General features: G+C 46.7%; 2 protein-coding genes across 3 annotated transcripts in view; one reads left to right on the forward strand and one right to left on the reverse strand.

Annotated features, from left to right (window-relative positions):
* The window catches only part of PES1 (pescadillo ribosomal biogenesis factor 1), a 55969-nt gene that overhangs the window by 33926 nt on the left and 5279 nt on the right, over nt 1-16764 (reverse strand). The gene's annotated exons all lie outside the window — the stretch shown is intronic.
* Nucleotides 52-8683, forward strand: LOC138785483 (twinkle mtDNA helicase-like). Of its 2 annotated transcripts, none has more exons than XM_069961485.1 (5): nt 52-68; nt 2709-2949; nt 4595-4702; nt 4959-5100; nt 6089-8683. In XM_069961485.1, exons 2-5 carry the CDS (start codon nt 2765-2767, stop codon nt 6608-6610), a joined length of 957 nt encoding a protein of 318 aa, XP_069817586.1. In that variant the 5' UTR covers nt 52-68; nt 2709-2764; the 3' UTR covers nt 6611-8683. The 2 variants fall into 2 exon arrangements, with proteins under 2 accessions (XP_069817586.1, XP_069817585.1); XM_069961484.1 differs by lacking the exon at nt 52-68 and adding an exon at nt 101-1558.

Here is a 16764-nt window from a genome sequence, read left to right on the forward strand (position 1 = left end):
GCACTTCCGGTGACATTTCAGAGTGAGACGTTAGACCTCTAGTGTCCTGATTGGTAACAGGAAGTGACGTAAGTGCGCCAATGTTTTTATATGATAGCTGTCATGGTGGCGCCCTGCAGGAACATGTGACTTCTCCTGCGTGTATCTGCATGTATTAGATCTATTGTAATGTGACTGCTCCTGTGTGTATGTACATGTACGGTGTCTGTAGTTATGTGACTGGGCGGGAGAGACATGTGACTGTTCCTGTGTGTATGTACATGTACGGTGTCTGTAGTTATGTGACTGGGCGGGATAAACATGTGGCTGAGCAGGATGATGCGCTGTGTGTTACACAGGGTTATCCCCGGTCAGGGAAAGCATCTCCTCCCGTGTGTCCTCGCACAAGCTCGGCTGAAGCATGGTGTGGCCCCCGCTGGGTTTTCCCGTAGACATTTCAGGAAGGACCTGCTATCTGTCCTTGATGTCTGCCCAGTGACTGTGACAGAGATCCGCCAGTACCTGCGAGACAACAACATCTCCTTCCATGATGGCTACAGCTGCCTGCATGTCCCCAGCCCCTTCACCCCCAACAAAGACAACCTGCTGTTCATTGACAAGACTACAGGGAGGTTTCTGTGCAAGGACACCCTGCTGGAGGGCACCTGGGAGGACTATAAGGACAGCATGGCTCTGCTCCATAAGGAGGGCTGCCCCTTCCTCAGTCCTGACACTATGAGCGGCTGCCTGGAGGACAGCGACTCGGAGGATAGAGAGAGGCAGCTAAACAACATGGAGGTCAGCCGCATCTGGAATAAGGCCGTCTGGTTCCACGATCTGGAGGAGGAGGAGGCGCAGCTGGTTAAAGCCATGTTTAGCATCTCTAAGATCACCAACAATACCCTGAAGAAGTTCGGCGTCAAGTGTTTCCAACCTACCAAAAGTTTAGTCTTCCCCTGGTACAACCCACGAGACCTTACCATGAAAGGGTTAAAGCTGTTGTCTGCCGTGTGCCAGGCGGACGTGGTGAGCTACATCGAAACTCTATATCCAAGGCCTTCTCACTACCATAACCTGTTGGGCATTACAGTGACGGGCAAGAAGGACACGGAGGTGGTGATCACCAGCCAAGAAGTGGATAGTTTAGCTGTACACCAGGCCACGGGGGTGACTACCGTATCACTGCCGCGTGGAATAACCTGTTTGCCCCCTGTCCTTTTGCCTTATCTTGAGCAGTTTAAGCGCATCACCTTGTGGCTTGGGGATGACCTGCGTGCATGGGAAGCCTCCAAACTCTTCTCTAGGAAACTTGGCATCAAGAGGTGCTCTCTAATCCGGCCTGGGGATAAACAGCCCAGCCCACTAAAAGCCTTAAATCTTGGCCTTAACTTGAATAAACTCCTCAAGGCGTCTCTGCCAGCCAGCCACAAGTCTATCATTTCATTCCGTCAGCTCCGCAGTGATGTATTTAGCCAGCTGGAGAATATAGAGCAAGTAGCTGGGGTGAAATGGATGAGATTTCCTGAACTGAACAAACTTCTGAAGGGCCACAGGAAGGGAGAGCTGACAATATTCACAGGTAAATAAAGTTCACAATCCAAGGAAAGGAAAGAATTTGTCGAGACGTCATTGATAAATCTCATACCTTTCATGGTATAGTGGAACTATTTATTGCCAACCAGATTTCACGTTATACGGCAGAGTAAAAATATCCCTCAATGCATGCAAGAGTATGATGTGTGCAGTAATGTAAATGAACAATACATAGGCATACATGTCGCTATTTATGCTGGGAAACCATTAGTATAACAGTTTTCTATGCATCAATAGCAGATCTAGGCAATACTAAATTTCTCTCAGCACCCTACAGTGTTGATATATCGCCTTCATACTTCTAATTAATAAAGCAACCTATACACAGAAATATATTACCAATCACACTACTACATAAGTAATACCTCCACACCATGACTGCCATCACTTCTATTACAGACCCTGTAAGTGATTACAGTACAGTTACATCCAGTGATTCACAGGGGATGTCATTTCCAATCAGTATCGTTCTCCTTCCCTTTTCGTATCCATTCGGCCTAGACCACTATGATTTGTTTACAGCCATGATCTCAACAGAACATACATACATCTTATGGTGTGTTTAGACAGATTTTTTGAAGCCAGAGCCAGTAACTATAAACAGAGAACAAGTCATAAAGAAAAGGATTTATTCCTGGCTTTGGCTTCAAAAATCTGTCAGATAAATCTCTGCGTAAACACACCATTAGACTCCAAAGTTTTTTTTGACATTTATAGCACCCAAACAATAGTAATGCCCCCCTTGGTGAGTACGTAAGTGGATTAGAGGGGGTCTAGATAAGTGCTCAATAAAGAGGGTAACTCTGTCAGTTGAAACTTGTTCTATGCCAAAATAAAGCGTTTTTCACCGAAATCCACTTGCCGATCAAGACAGCACATATGGTAGGTAAGCTGTGTATGATCGCTATTTAGTGCAGCTGGGAGCTATATAGGCAGATTGTGCCGACACCTGCCCCAATCATGCGGACAGAACTGGGCTTTGTACAGTTGCTTCAGCTCAGTGAATTCCGTGTATGAGCTGTCTTTTTCATGCCGAACTATATCAAATGGGCAGAAGAGCAACGTTGGACCTATGCTCTTTCTTGGCTCCAGGGATTCATTAGCCTTGCATTCATTTTCCCTTTTCTTTCTTTTAGGCCCCACTGGTAGTGGAAAAACCACCTTCATCAGTGAATATGCCTTAGACCTAAGCATGCAAGGGGTTAACACTTTGTGGGGGAGCTTCGAACTTAACAACGTTCGCTTGGCCAAAATCATGCTGACCCAGTTCTCTCTGCTGCGTTTGGAGGAACAGCTCGACAAGTACGACGAGTGGGCAGATCGGTTTGAGGAGCTGCCACTTTACTTCATGACTTTCCATGGAGAACAAAATATAAAGTAAGTTAGTGGATGATGTATAGGAATCTATATTTATTACAGAGAGCACATCAATACCAATATATAATAACACAGCGTTGGCCATAGCAGCCAGTCATGTGTCCAACTTTTATTTTTCTAGCGCAAAAGCTAAAAATTAAAGCAGTGCATTGATTGCTGTAGGTAGTTTTTAACCCTTTCCTGCATTCCCATTTACATGGGGAGATATGGGGTGGGTTCAGGAGCTGAGCCTGCTTCTTATATGGCAGGTGTCAGCTGTATATTGTATCAGCAGCTGCTGGAATTGGATGTTATTCGGAACCTGGCAGTTTAACCCCGTTGCTTCTGTGGTCAGTAGATGGTTAGATGGCAGGTGCTGGTTCTGTCACGTCACCAGTCAGTATCTCCACAACTAAATGGTTGCTATGGCGGTCTTGTCTGGTCACCTGTTACACTTATGCAGAGTATGAGGCAAGAACGGTTGTACAATCCAATGCATGTATTCCAGAGTTCAAGAAAACGCATGTTTCTGGAGTGATGCAAACATATATATACTTTATATTTTTGTGCTAATACAGTGGTACCTTGGTTTAAGAGTAACTTGGATTGAGAGCACTTTGCAAGAAGAGCTCAGTTTTTCAAACTCGTAACTTGGTTTAAGAGCATTGCTTTGGTTTAAGAGCTCCCTGTACTGGGTGGGAGGGGTGTGGAGGAGGGGCATGGTCTGCATAGTGGGGTCTACAGCCCTGTACTCTGACCCAGGAAGTCTCTATCACCTTCCAAATCATAGCAGATCCACTACAGGCTGGGGCTTGCATCAGGGGACAGGACTGTGGAGGTAATCTCTCCATAGCTGTAACCCCTCTCTCCCCAGACAGAGAGTCCTGCTATACTGTGCCCACATCTGCCATGCTCATTCCTTCATGCTCCCTGCAGTCTTGTGTTTGCCATCCCATTGGCTAAAGCTTTAGCTGTCCAGTCATGAGAATTGTAGTTTTCTAACAGCTGGAGGGCCTAAGTTTGATTAGTTCATTCCAAAGGTGTTTGATTTAAACCTGGCTTGTAATAGGTGTTTAGGTTTGCTCTCTTTCTTTGCTCATGTTTGCTATAGTGCAGCTATATTGTCTCTAACAATACAGAAAATACTATTAAAAGGAAGTCTAGTTGGGTCAGTTTAATCACAATGGGGGGCATTTAGTAAGGAATCTAATGTGTGCAACTATTCTAATGGAGATTGGTGTGTATTCTGTTCCAATCTCTTGTGACTGATTCAATAAAATGTAGCGCTGCCATAGTAAATCTGTAAGTAAAAAGTTGCAAATATTAAGAAATTGCGCAGTTATATTAACCTGGTACTGACCAGACGTAAGCCTGCACCTGATTGTGCGACTATTTAAAAAGTCACAAATGATAAATTGGGCGCTTATCCCGGATTATCCAAACTTTTGGGTGAATACAGAAAACAGGCAGATTAAAAAAAAGTCCCATCTAAAAAATATTCGCCTGTCGAATACTGGTTCATAAATAGAACTTAGACCAAAAATGGATGAAAAATTGAATTATTCACCAAAAAATAGGCGAAAAACCCTTGATAAATTTCCCCAATGTCTTAATGCACAGTGTAGGTTTCCCTAGGTAACAATTTCTTTTTTTGTACCCCATGTAGGTCTGTGGTTGAGACCATGCAGCACGCAGTGTATATGTATGACATTAACCACGTTATCATTGATAATCTGCAGTTCATGATGGGCCAGGAACATCTCTTTTCAGATAAGTAAGAGCTTCGGTTTGGCACGATAATACTCATATGTGCTGTAGTTAAAAACTGATGGGTTAAAATAGTAAAATAAATATGTGCGTATGGTTTTTGCATAGCCTATTGAATTTTTTTATTTTTTATTTTACACTCCGTTCCTCTGTTGTTCCTTGAATCGCTTAAATAAATGGTGTTTTGACACTTTGGTTTTTTGATATATTTGTCCCTTGACTGTTTAAAAAATTTTTTCTTATTTTTTTTCATTTATCTTTAGATTTGCAGCGCAGGATTACATCGTTGGGGCATTTAGAAAATTTGCTACTGAAAATGTCTGTCATGTAACTTTGGTCATTCATCCCAGGAAAGAAGATGATGATAAGGAATTGCAAACATCCTCTATTTTTGGTTCTGCAAAAGTAAGTGTCAGAAAGTTTATATAGATTTGTAAATTTTTTCTATTTAAAAAATCTCCAGTCTTCTACTTCTTATCAGCTGCTGTATGTCCTTTTAGGAAGTGGTGTATTCTTTCAAGTCTAACAGCGTGTTCTATGGTGACATCTGTCTGTGACAGGAAGTGTCCAGTACAGCAGCAAATCCACATAGAAAACCTTTCCTGCTCTGGACAGTTTCTGACATGTGCAAAAAAAGGAGTCTGTGGAGCCTCTTTTGCTTCGTCTCAAAACACGGGATAGCCAGATATCCCAAGCCTGTTGCCACGGGGCGCCTCAATGATGGGGAGAGCACCACACCACCCTTATAGGTAGCCCCTTAAGTCCCACTCTGTTGTGAGTATTGGAATATAAATAGGGAAATAACAGGGTGGCCCCTTTTGTGTCAAAGTCTAACTCAAGGTGCGAGTATTGTGACATGACAAGGGCTTGCCAAGGCTGGCATGCATCCACAGACAGCCGTTACGGGGTATTTGCCCCTCGTCAGTGTGGAGTAGGATTCTGGCTAGTTGGGGCAATGACAAATCAACCAACAAAACACAGTAATCACTGAACTCAAGTAGATCAGTGAAAAAATTCCAATGAAGTACTCAATTAAGAGTCTCCACTGATGCCCCTAAAATTTAAGTATGCAAAAAAGGAGTCCATGGAGCCTCGGCTGTGAGTCTCAAAACACAGGATAGCCAGATATCTCTAGTTTGTTGCCACGGGGTGCCTCCAGATGGGGAGAGTACCACACCACCCTTATACAAGTCTGTAAAACTTTAAAAACAGTTGATTTAGAAACTCTTCCCCCCCCCCCCCCCCGGAAGAGTACCTTGTTAAAAAAATAGTCGTAGTGAAAATAATATGCCAGTACCAACTTCTAGGAAATTTTAACTATCATAAAACCCCTTTTATAGTTCTAGTTTGAGAATTTTGTAAATTTGTTTTCTTTTTTTTTTCATGACGACAGGCCAGCCAAGAGGCAGATAATGTTCTTATACTCCAAGACAGGAAGCTTTCCTCTGGCCCAGGCAAGAGACACTTACAGGTGTCTAAAAACAGGTTTGATGGAGACGTTGGGGTATTTTCACTGGAATTCAACAAGTCCACACTGACGTTTACTTGTTCGAAGAGCAAAGCAAAAGTGAAGAAACTAAACAAAGAGAATGAAACACCGGATAGCCCGCCAGATACCCCACCAGGCAAGGCAAAAGTGAAGAGACTGAACAAAGAAAATGAGACACCAGATCCTCTGCCAGATACCACACCAGGCAAGGCAAAAGTGAAGAGACTGAACAAAGAAAACGAGACACCAGATCCTCTGCCGGATACCACACCAGGCAAGGCAAAAGTGAAGAGACTGAACAAAGAAAATGAGACACCAGATCCTCTGCCGGATACCACACCAGGCAAGGCAAAAGTGAAGAGACTGAACAAAGAAAATGAGACACCAGATCCTCTGCCGGATACCACATCGGCAAAAAAGAAATAAACCCAGGTCTGTGCTGCTAAACAGACATGGAACTTGCACAGCTCTTCATGGAGTTTGTTACTTGTGTGTCTACTAGACAAGGTGTTCTGAACATTTCAAATGGTTTTGAAAACAGATTCTTATATAAAACACAGTCATTGGTCCTGATTTCAGCATGGTTGTGTAAGCTTAAGTCCACGTATCTTTTCATGTTAAGTATGAAGCTAGTTTTGGTTTGGGTCTGAGTGTTTACACCCCATCAATTGCTACAAATAGACAGGTGAAGCCTTCATGTGGATGTGGAGTCATAGGCAAAGGACTTTTTGCTCAGGGCAATATCATACTTTCCCTACTGCCTTCCCCTGGCATAAAACAATAAACAAGCCGTACTCGCCCCTCTGATTTCCCTGGACAACCTCGTTCTGTTCTTCAGCATTCGTTTGAGCCTTTTCAGTGCCAGTGGTGGTAAGCACAGAAATGGCAAACAGCATTAGAATGGTCACGGAGATAAAAGTCTGCATGCTGCTGTGGGGTATTGGCAGGCTATAGACAAGTAAATGTCATTCAATGGTCGCTTGGCTGTGGTGAAGGGGTGATCAGATATATAAAGCAAGCTTGTGGACTTGCCTGGTAGATACATAAGGCACGGCCGTAAGATGTGAGTAGGTTTGCGACACCGCTAAGTGACAGTAGGTGTTGCCAGTGTTAAGGCAATAACTGCTGCTGAAATAGGAACAGTCAGAAAAAGACTCTGTAGTATCATGGTAATGGCCCTCTCTACAGCCAATATACATCCATGTGGCAATAGGTGAATGTTCTGCATCCCTAAGTCAATAGGGATCAGTAGCAGGGACTCAATAGGATTTATTCACTCAGTGATGGATAGGTCTTGTAACAGGGCGATCCAAGAAATTTGTGGAGGTCGCTTCAGTGGTATTGGAGTAAGTCTGATGCCATGTAAGCAAGGTTCCCACCGCTTGTGAGTTTAGGTACCTTTAAGACCCTGTGAACCAAACATCCAGCAGCAGCACAGAGATAAAGGTTCCGATCACTCAGCAGTCGTCATGTGTGTGCAAAGGGCAGGAGCGACAGCCCAGGCAGAAGGGGGAAGGGGGGGGGATGTTGTCTCTTGCTCAGCTAATTACTAGTGATAGCGTAGGATATATTATTAGCAAGATCATTCTTATATACTGTACCCAAGGCAAGGCTGCCTGATACATTCGCTGTATGCGGCAGCCTCTGCACAGCCAGTGGTGACCGCTGTCACTGCTCACTGGGCTAGGAGCAGAGTGAGCGGGGACAGTAATCACCACTTGCTGTGGAGAGGCCGTCGAAAATTAAATGTTCAAAAAACAATAGAGTGAGCATGCTCCAGCTGTGCTCATCTCTAATGTCAACATGTTTTACCATAGTAAATAAGCGAGAAGGAATTTTGGGTGCAAAGGTTAACTAGGTCTTTAAATATATATATATATATATATTTATTTATTTTTTTTTTTTATAATTGAACCCTTTTAAACTTCAGCAAACATCAGCCCAGCAAAAAAATAAATAAAAATTGGCAGATGCACTTGGTAAACAGCACTTAGTAATACAGAAGGCGAGATTCATTATAATGCCGGGAGCGCCGCAATTCTTTACGTCTTCGTGGCACTGACACAGCCGCACACAACCAAACCTAATAACTGAATTTTGTATGGCCCAGATAATGTAATCATGTCAGAAGACTTGTTAAGGTCTGCACTCAGGAAGATTATTCATATAGGGGGAGATTTATCAAACTGGTGTGAGTGTACGTGCGGGTGGGAGCTGCGGAATCTGTGACTGGTTTTCAGTCACGATTCCGTAGTGTGCATGTACCCGAAAGTAGAATTGGCGCAATTGCCCCTAGCAACCAATGATATTTCAACTTTCATTCCTCACAGAGTCTTTGGAAAATGAAAGGTGGAATCTGATTGGTTGCTAGGGGCAACTGCGTCCGTTTCACTTTACACCATGTTTGATAAATCTCCCCCATAGTGTATGCATTGTGTAGGCCAAGGCCTCATGAATTTCGTCTTATTTTTACAATGAATAAATGAGTTTTCAGTGAAAGATTTCTAATTTTTCATTGTGTGTAATAGACTTATTTATCAGGAATGGTGGGGGGTGGGGGTGGGGGGGGGGGGGCTGCTAAAAGCCCTGCAGCCGTCTATCCGATTCACAAATAAGGATTTTAAGCTTTAGGATTAAACTTTCCAGTGTTCTGAGCCAAGATCCACGCAGAAAGCACAAAGAAGTTGAGATCCATCAGTAACACATGTTATAGTACTGTTGTTTTATTAAAAGAAGAAAAACAATGTGTGCATTACCCATTAAAACAATTAATACAATACCACTTATAAAAAGGCATCTTGCTTCCTGCACCTTTTGCAATCCTTTATTTGTATCACTCCATTAGCAGGTATTTTCTAAACCAGCAGGTCCATGACGTAGGCCGCAGCTTCTGCCCTGTTATTAGGCAGCCTGTCATGTTTGGGCTGGCAGGGGATGGGCTATAGTCACCTTCCCCGATACACCCCAACGGTCTCTGCTAAGAAGACGCCTGCTCAGCTAGTCACGGACCATGGTGGCAGTACAATTAGACCGCTAACTGGCTGAGATGGCATTTCTTGCACATTGACATGAAAGCAGGAAGAGCTGCACTGTTGGGATGATTATGGTGGACAAATAACTTTTTTTTTTTAAAAGGTTTTATTTATACATTTTTTCATAACCAACAGTTAGAAAACAAAACAAAGAACAAAAGAGAAAAAAAAAAAAACAAAACCCAGGAACAAAACAACAAAAGCACTATTAACACATGCCCAGCCTTCACGGCATTGAGTTCCACACAGCAAAATTAGGGGGCAAGGCCTTTTGCACACCATGTAGCCGTATATAGAGTCTCGAATTCAGGGTTATAAAATGTAAACTAGATATTTAGGGCTAAGCCCCTAACAAGGTAGACACTCTCAAGATGAGAGGAAGCCCCTTTCGTATAGCCCCAATACCAAAGGCCACCTTCTCAAGAACATACTACACATAACAGACATTGAACATTCACACACCTTACACTCCCTGCGACACTCCCACTCCCCACCCCCAGCCCGGCACCGCCCGCTCTCCTAAGACTATATCGGAGAGGCCGTTTCAGGAAGGGCCAACCAGTGCAACCAAACCTTATCAAATTTTTTTGGGCAGTTTCTCTTCTGGTAGAGTATTCTATACAGGGGGATGTATGAGTTAACCAGTGTCTTCCATTGCCCCAAAGAAGGGGTGTCTGGAGATTTCCATGCCATGATCACTACCTTCCTGGCGCAAAAAAGGAGAATACGGAAAAACAATCTCTTGTACGTGCCAAAGATAACAGTATCTATGACTCCCAGTAAACACACCTGGGGCGATAAAATTCGTGGAAAAGCAAAGTGCTGGTGCAGAAACAGCAGCACTGAGGACCAGAAAGGCAGTACTCTAGGACATGAAAATACTGAGTGTAGAAATGTACCTACATCACCCTGACAACGGAAACATGTATCATCAGTTGCTATACCTAGGAGTTTTAACCGTGCTGGAGTAAAGTAGACTCGGTGTAGAAAGCGGAATTGAATTAGAATATCCCGTGCACTCACCACTGAAGAGAGGAAGTAGTCAGTAACATCCTCCCAATCCTCCTCTGAGAGCTCGGGGATGTCTCCGAGCCACTTGGTGTATGCAGTTTCATAAGGCTTGTGACTCATTGTTTGAATAAGGGCATATATATTCGTTAGGGGTTTCTCCAGATCCTCATTGCGCAACAGGGTCTCCAGGCTTGAGGTTGTGAGAGTAACTTCTCGCGACCCAAACTCAGCCCGCACCAACTGGCTCAGCTGAAGAAAGCGGAACGGATCAATTGGGGGGCAATTAAGTGAGCTCTGCAATTCAGTAGAGGAGACGAGGCCCGAAGAACCAGGAAAGAGCTGACCCACATATTTAAGTCCCCTAGAGGTCCAGTAGCCCACTGCCGGGTGTTTAAAAAACCGCGGTAGGTGAGGGTTCAACCACAGAGGCGTCTTAGGAGATAAGTACGGGGTGGAGCTATGTAATAACCTCTGCGCCTGAATCCAAGCAACCGCCACAGCTCTCACCGGAAGCAGCGGAGCATCACCCACCCCTTTGTATCTGTATAGAGTATTCGCCAGCCCCTCATATGAACCGGCAAGGGCTCCGTATAGAGAAGTGGCCGCATTGCTGTAGTCTATATCAAGCCACCAGTGGGCGTAGACCAGCTGTGAAGCCAGATAGTACGCCCAGAAGTTGGGGGCAGCAAGTCCTCCGTAATCCTTGGGGGCCTGTAGGGTAGAAAGGCTAAATCGTGGAGACCGACCCTGCCAGTAGAAGGCCCTCAGTATGCTATCTAATTGTTTAAAATAAGAACGGGGGAGGGGGGGTGGGACAGTTATGTAAGAGGTACGTAAATTTTGGAAGGTATATCATTTTAACTATATTAATTCGCCCCAGTAACGACAAGGGAAGGGAACCCCACGCCTTCAGTCTAGTTTCAGTACGGGACAAGAGTGGGTCTAAGTTAAGCGTTTTATAGTTGGAGACTGCAGGGGAAACAAGAACTCCGAGGTATTTAAATTGTTGGACAACAAGAATGGGGACTGGATGGTGTTGAGGTTTTGGAACAGCATTGGGGAGGGGAAACAGAAGTGATTTATCCCAGTTCACACTCAACCCAGAGCAGGACCCGAACTGAGTTAGGAGGGTTAGTAGGGAGGTAAGGGACGGACCGTCATCCGCCAGGTAAACAAGGACGTCGTCCGCATACAAGGAGACCTTTTCGACCAGGGAGCCGCGTTGGATGCCTTTAATGGAGTCTAGTTGCCTGATCGCTACGGCCAGAGGCTCTATGGCGAGCGCGAACAGGAAAGGGGATAAGGGGCAGCCCTGCCTGGTACCGCGTTTAAGGGGGAACGGATTGGATACATCAAGGTTCGTTTTAACCCGCGCCATCGGGTCCGAGTACAACAATTGTACATAGGACAGGAATCTAGGGCCTACATTATGTCTACGGAGGACGTCCCAAAGATAAGGCCACTCCACCGAGTCAAATGCTTTACGAGTATCCAGAGAGAGGACAAACCCAGTCTGGAGACCCAACCTACTGGCATCTATGTTTAAGAAAAGACGTTTTACGTTAATGTCCGTGGCCTTCCCAGGCATAAAGCCTGTTTGGTCCGGGTGAATCAGAGTGGGAATGACACTACGGAGTCTGGTGGTTAGTATTTTGGCCAAGACCTTAATATCAGAATTAAGAAGGGAGATGGGACGGTAGGAGTCTGGAAGTAGGGGATCCTTTCCGGGCTTAGGGAGTACAACTATAAGGGCTTCCCTCATACTGGCAGGGAGGACCCCCGATTCCAATGCCTCAGTGAAAACCGACAGCAAGAGCGGACTCACTTGTTCGGCCTGACCCTTATACCAATCATTCACAAGCCCATCTAACCCAGGAGTTTTCCCGGAGGGAAGGGATGCGACGGCCGAGACCACCTCTTCCAATGTGATGGGGGCGTCTAGTGAGGTGGACTGTTCATCTGAAAGTTTCCACAGAGGGAGGGAGTCTAAAAAGGCGGGGACAAAACCCCCATCCGGTTGAAGGTGAGAGCTATAGAGATCAGCATAGTAGTCTCTAAAAACTTGGTTGATGTCTGTAGGACAGGTGATATGCAGACCTGAGTCACCAGAGAGGCAGGGCACCGATGCACATGGCCTCTCTGCATGTGCCAAATAGGCCAGGAGCTTCCCATTCTTATCCCCAAAGGCAAACACAGCTGCCTGAGTGGACAGTTGGTTGCGTTTAGTCTTATCGGTTTGTATAAGGAGATGCTCCCTTTGTAGCTGGAGCCATGCCTGTCTGTGAGTCACAGTAGGGTCGGACGTGAATCTGGCCTCCGCCTCTCCCAACCGCCCCTCCAACTTCTCCTCCCGAGAGCGCAGGCTCTTACGAAAGGATGCTATCCCCAGAGTAAATGCCCCCCTGATCACTGCTTTATACGCATCCCACCTAACGTGGGGGTTCGGATGGGAAGAATTAAACTCCCAGTAACTAATATGAGCCTTCTGGACAGCATCCGTTACTTCTGGTGTTAGAAGCCAGGAGGGATGTAGGCGCCACAATCTAGAGCGTGGAGCAGGCTGAGTCTGTATGGTCACGATTATGGCTGAATGGTCAGAGATACCCCTTGGTGTATACAAGACGTCAGAGACCAGAGGAAGAAGATCTGGAGATCCCAGCGCTAAGTCAATTCTGGATAGAGACCTATGGGCCGCAGAATAACAGGAATAAGTTGTATCTGTGGGATACTTTCGCCTCCATAGATCGCAAAGGCCGAAGGAATCGCACCAGGAGGTCAGGGACCCACTAGCAGGATCACAACCAGACATGCGATCCAGGGAGGGGTCAAGCACCGCGTTAAAGTCTCCAATTATTAATGTAGGGGCTGGAGGGAAATCAGAAATTATTGCAGTAATCGATTCTAGGAGGGATATTTGGAAAGGAGGTGGAACATACACTGCAACTACTGTATATAAGTTCCCTGCCACAGCACCGTGTAGTATAACATATCGACCAAAGTGGTCACATTCTACTTTATATGTGTTGAACGGAAGCGATTTGGCTATAAGAATAGAGACCCCGCGGGAGTAATTAGAGTAGGAAGCATGGTAACCACGCGCTATCCAAGCCCTCTTGAGAGCCATAACCTTCTGCCCCGTAAGGTGAGTCTCCTGGAGACAAATCATGTTTGGCTGATATTTTTTCAAGAAATCCATTACTGTGGCCCTTTTAAATTTAGAATTAAGGCCACGGACATTCCAGGCCAGTACTTTAAGGGATGCCATGTCTATCGGCTAAGAGGGGGGCCACACCTATGAGCAGGGCACAGAAATACCTGAGCCCGAGCGGGAGGACAGGAGGCCGCAGACCAATCTCACACCATACATACGAAGATGACAGCAACAACCTAGGACATAAGGAGAAAAAACAAAAGACACACATCAGCAATGCACAAGAAACAAACGGTAACTTTGGCAAGAAACACCCTGCCTAACTAAACAACAACCCAGGAGATTCCTAGGACCCTGTCTAGCACTAACCCCAACTTGTGTAGACCTATACCCAACCTATCTAGAGGGAAGGAAGGATAACTAGCACAACTGAAAAAAGGGAAAAATAAAACAAAAAAGAAGGGAAACGAAACCCTAACTAGTCATAGGGCTGTCTACTAAACCTGACTGAGAGATCTAGGCATCCCCCAACTCACTATCTCTCTAGGCACAAAACAGAAATCATATCATTTGTTACTGCTGTGTCATAGATCAGGAGGCCTTGGACTTCTGGCCACGGCACGTCTAGCATTTCTTGCCCAAGCTAGGGCGTCATCCGCAGAGTTGAAGAAACGGGTAGTTTGGCCATCCACCACTCGAAGCCTGGCTGGGAATAACATAGCATAAGTGTATCCCTTCTCTCGGAGGATCTTGCGGGCGTCTGTATAGCTTGCTCTCTGTTTGCGCACAGATACTGAAAAATCAGGGTAGAAGGAGACCTTGGCGTTATTGTAAAGAATTTCCCCTTTCAGTCTGACCGCCCGAAGAATAGCATCTCTATCTCGGAAATGCAACAGTTTAGCAAGAAGCGGTCTTGGAGGGCCTCCCGGTGGACCCGGCCTGGACGGAACCCTGTGGGCTCGCTCTATGGCAAAGAAAGGAGAGAAAGTAGCGGGTTCCAGAAGGTCTTTCAGCCATTTCTCCAGGAAGGCGACAGCATCAGTCCCTTCCGACTTTTCGGGGAGGCCCACCAGACGTATATTGTTTCTCCTTAGTCTATTTTCCAGATCATCAGAACGGTCAGCTGCGAGGGTGGCCAAGCGCTGCAGGTCAGCAATTTGCGCCGGAATCGGCCGCAGGGTGTCCTCCAAGTCCGAGGTTCGCCTTTCCACTTCAGACGTGCGGTCACGTAGTTTTTGCAGATCATGTTTGACAATGGTGAAATCTTGTTTCAGTTCGTCCACTTTGGAGGTTAGAGTAGTTTGACACACATTAATGGCCATCAGGATTTCTGCAAATTTTAGATCTATCTGGGAAGCTTCAGGGAGAGAAGTAGCTGGAGACACAGGTGGGATTGGGCTCGGGGAACCCTCAAACAGCGAAAGCGGCGATGGCTGAGCGCGTTCAGGGGAATCCGACCTAGAGAAATGTTCCAGTCTCTGCGCCGCCCTTGCTCTGCTATGTGAAACATTCTCTGGAGATTCAGCAGTCGTGCCCGCATCTGCGACAGCCTGTGGCCTACGGTCAGCGTGCGGGGAGGCCATCACAGGTTGCTCGGGGCTATTCGCAACTGTGGTTTTGCGTCTGCCGCCCCTCTTACCTCTCATCAGGGTATCCGTTGGTTGGGCCGGCCGCCAATCAAGTCTGGTAGGGCATAAATGGACTCAGGTGCCCTGCAATAATTCGGTACTGTCCCTTTAACTCAGGAGGTGGGAGAGAGGCCAACCAGGAGAGACAGCAGGGGCCTTATCCGCAGCCCTGTGTGGTGTGCTGCGTTGTTCGTGCCTGCAGCACCGCTGCCACTCACCCCTCCACGTGGTCCCACAAGATGGCGGCTGCTCCCCAGTCCAGGAGGGGGGATAAGCGCGCGGACCAGCGCACCAGGCCGCCGCTCTTCACAGGGTCCCAGGAGGCCCAGAGACCCGCTCCGGCAGGCCCACACCCCGGACCGGCAGTCGGATGGGGACCAGAAGAGGACCGGGACCCCAATCAGGACCAGCAGGCAGCAGGAGCCCTAGCAGGCAGACCGACCGTGCCGCGGCCGCAACCGCGGGAAGCAGATGCCAGGCAAGGCCGGACCCCGGAGCCGGACGTGAAGGCCGCCAACACACCCGGCCGCGGCAAGATGGCGGGCAGGAAGGAGAGATCCGGAGGCCAGTCAGCAGGTAAGTGGCAGCGGCCGATGGAGATGGAGGGGGGTCCGGGTGCCCTCACGTAGGTCTCCGGGTCCCCAGAGGCAGTTTACAGGGTCCGGGAGGCAGGCTACCGGGTCCGGGCATGCAGAGCGTCTCAGCGCGCCAAGCAAAATGGCGGGCGGGAGGGAGACACAGGGAGGCCAGGCACCGGAGGAGCCCGTCAGCGGCTCAGCCGAAGGAGTTTGAGGGGTCCTGCCGCACCACACCAGCTTAGGGGAGCCTTGGAGCCACGATAGACAGCCCTGGGGGTGCCTATGTGCAGGATAATGTCCAGGATAAACGGTCAGGTTAGCAGGAGCCCTCTAGACCACGTCCGCTCAGTCAGCCATGCAAGCCCCTCCCCCTTATGGTGGACAAATAACTTTATATCATTATTATGCCAGCCCATTAGTTTGTGGCACTGGATAACCCCTTTAACTTTACAGAGCATTAGACAGGGGAATACAGCATAACCTATAGCTGGCTAGTTCATCTGCTCCCAATTGCTTTTTCTACTCCCACCATCTTGGCTGGGTGAGCGTGTCTCCTGAGGCTGTACACATATAGCGTATAATGCAAAAATAGCACTAGTTGATTGCTACGTGTGAACATGCGTGAACATACTTGCACACCCAGCCAAGGTGGTGGTAGTAGAAAAAGCAATTGGGGCAAAAGGTTAATAAGTAGAGATGTGCGAACCGGGTTCGGGTCGTTCCGAACCCGAACATTCGGCATTTGATCAGTGGTGGCTGCTGAACTTGGATAAATCTGGAAAACATGGATACAGCCAATGACTATATCCATGTTTTCCACATAGCCTTAGGGCTTTATCCAAGTTCAGCAGCCACCGCTAATCAAATGCCAAAAGTTCGGGTTCGGATCGACTCGAGCATGCTCCAGGTTCGCTCATCTCTATTAATAAGCTGCTGCCTGACCCAGCTGTCAGTAGATTATCTCTGACTGAAACAATGGTTTAGGCACATTACAATACAACATTTCCAATCCCTTATTCCATTTTCCACCAGGAGACAATCCAGCTTTGACACCATATATAATATTTAAACTGCCCATACACATTACGGCCCTATTACACCAAACAATTATCTTCTTGACTTGACCAATAATAGTTTGGTGTAAGGGACCATTTACACAGAAAGATTATCTGGCAGATTA

The sequence above is a fragment of the Dendropsophus ebraccatus genome, chromosome 3, assembly GCF_027789765.1.
Source record: "Dendropsophus ebraccatus isolate aDenEbr1 chromosome 3, aDenEbr1.pat, whole genome shotgun sequence".
Lineage (NCBI taxonomy): Eukaryota > Metazoa > Chordata > Amphibia > Anura > Hylidae > Dendropsophus > Dendropsophus ebraccatus.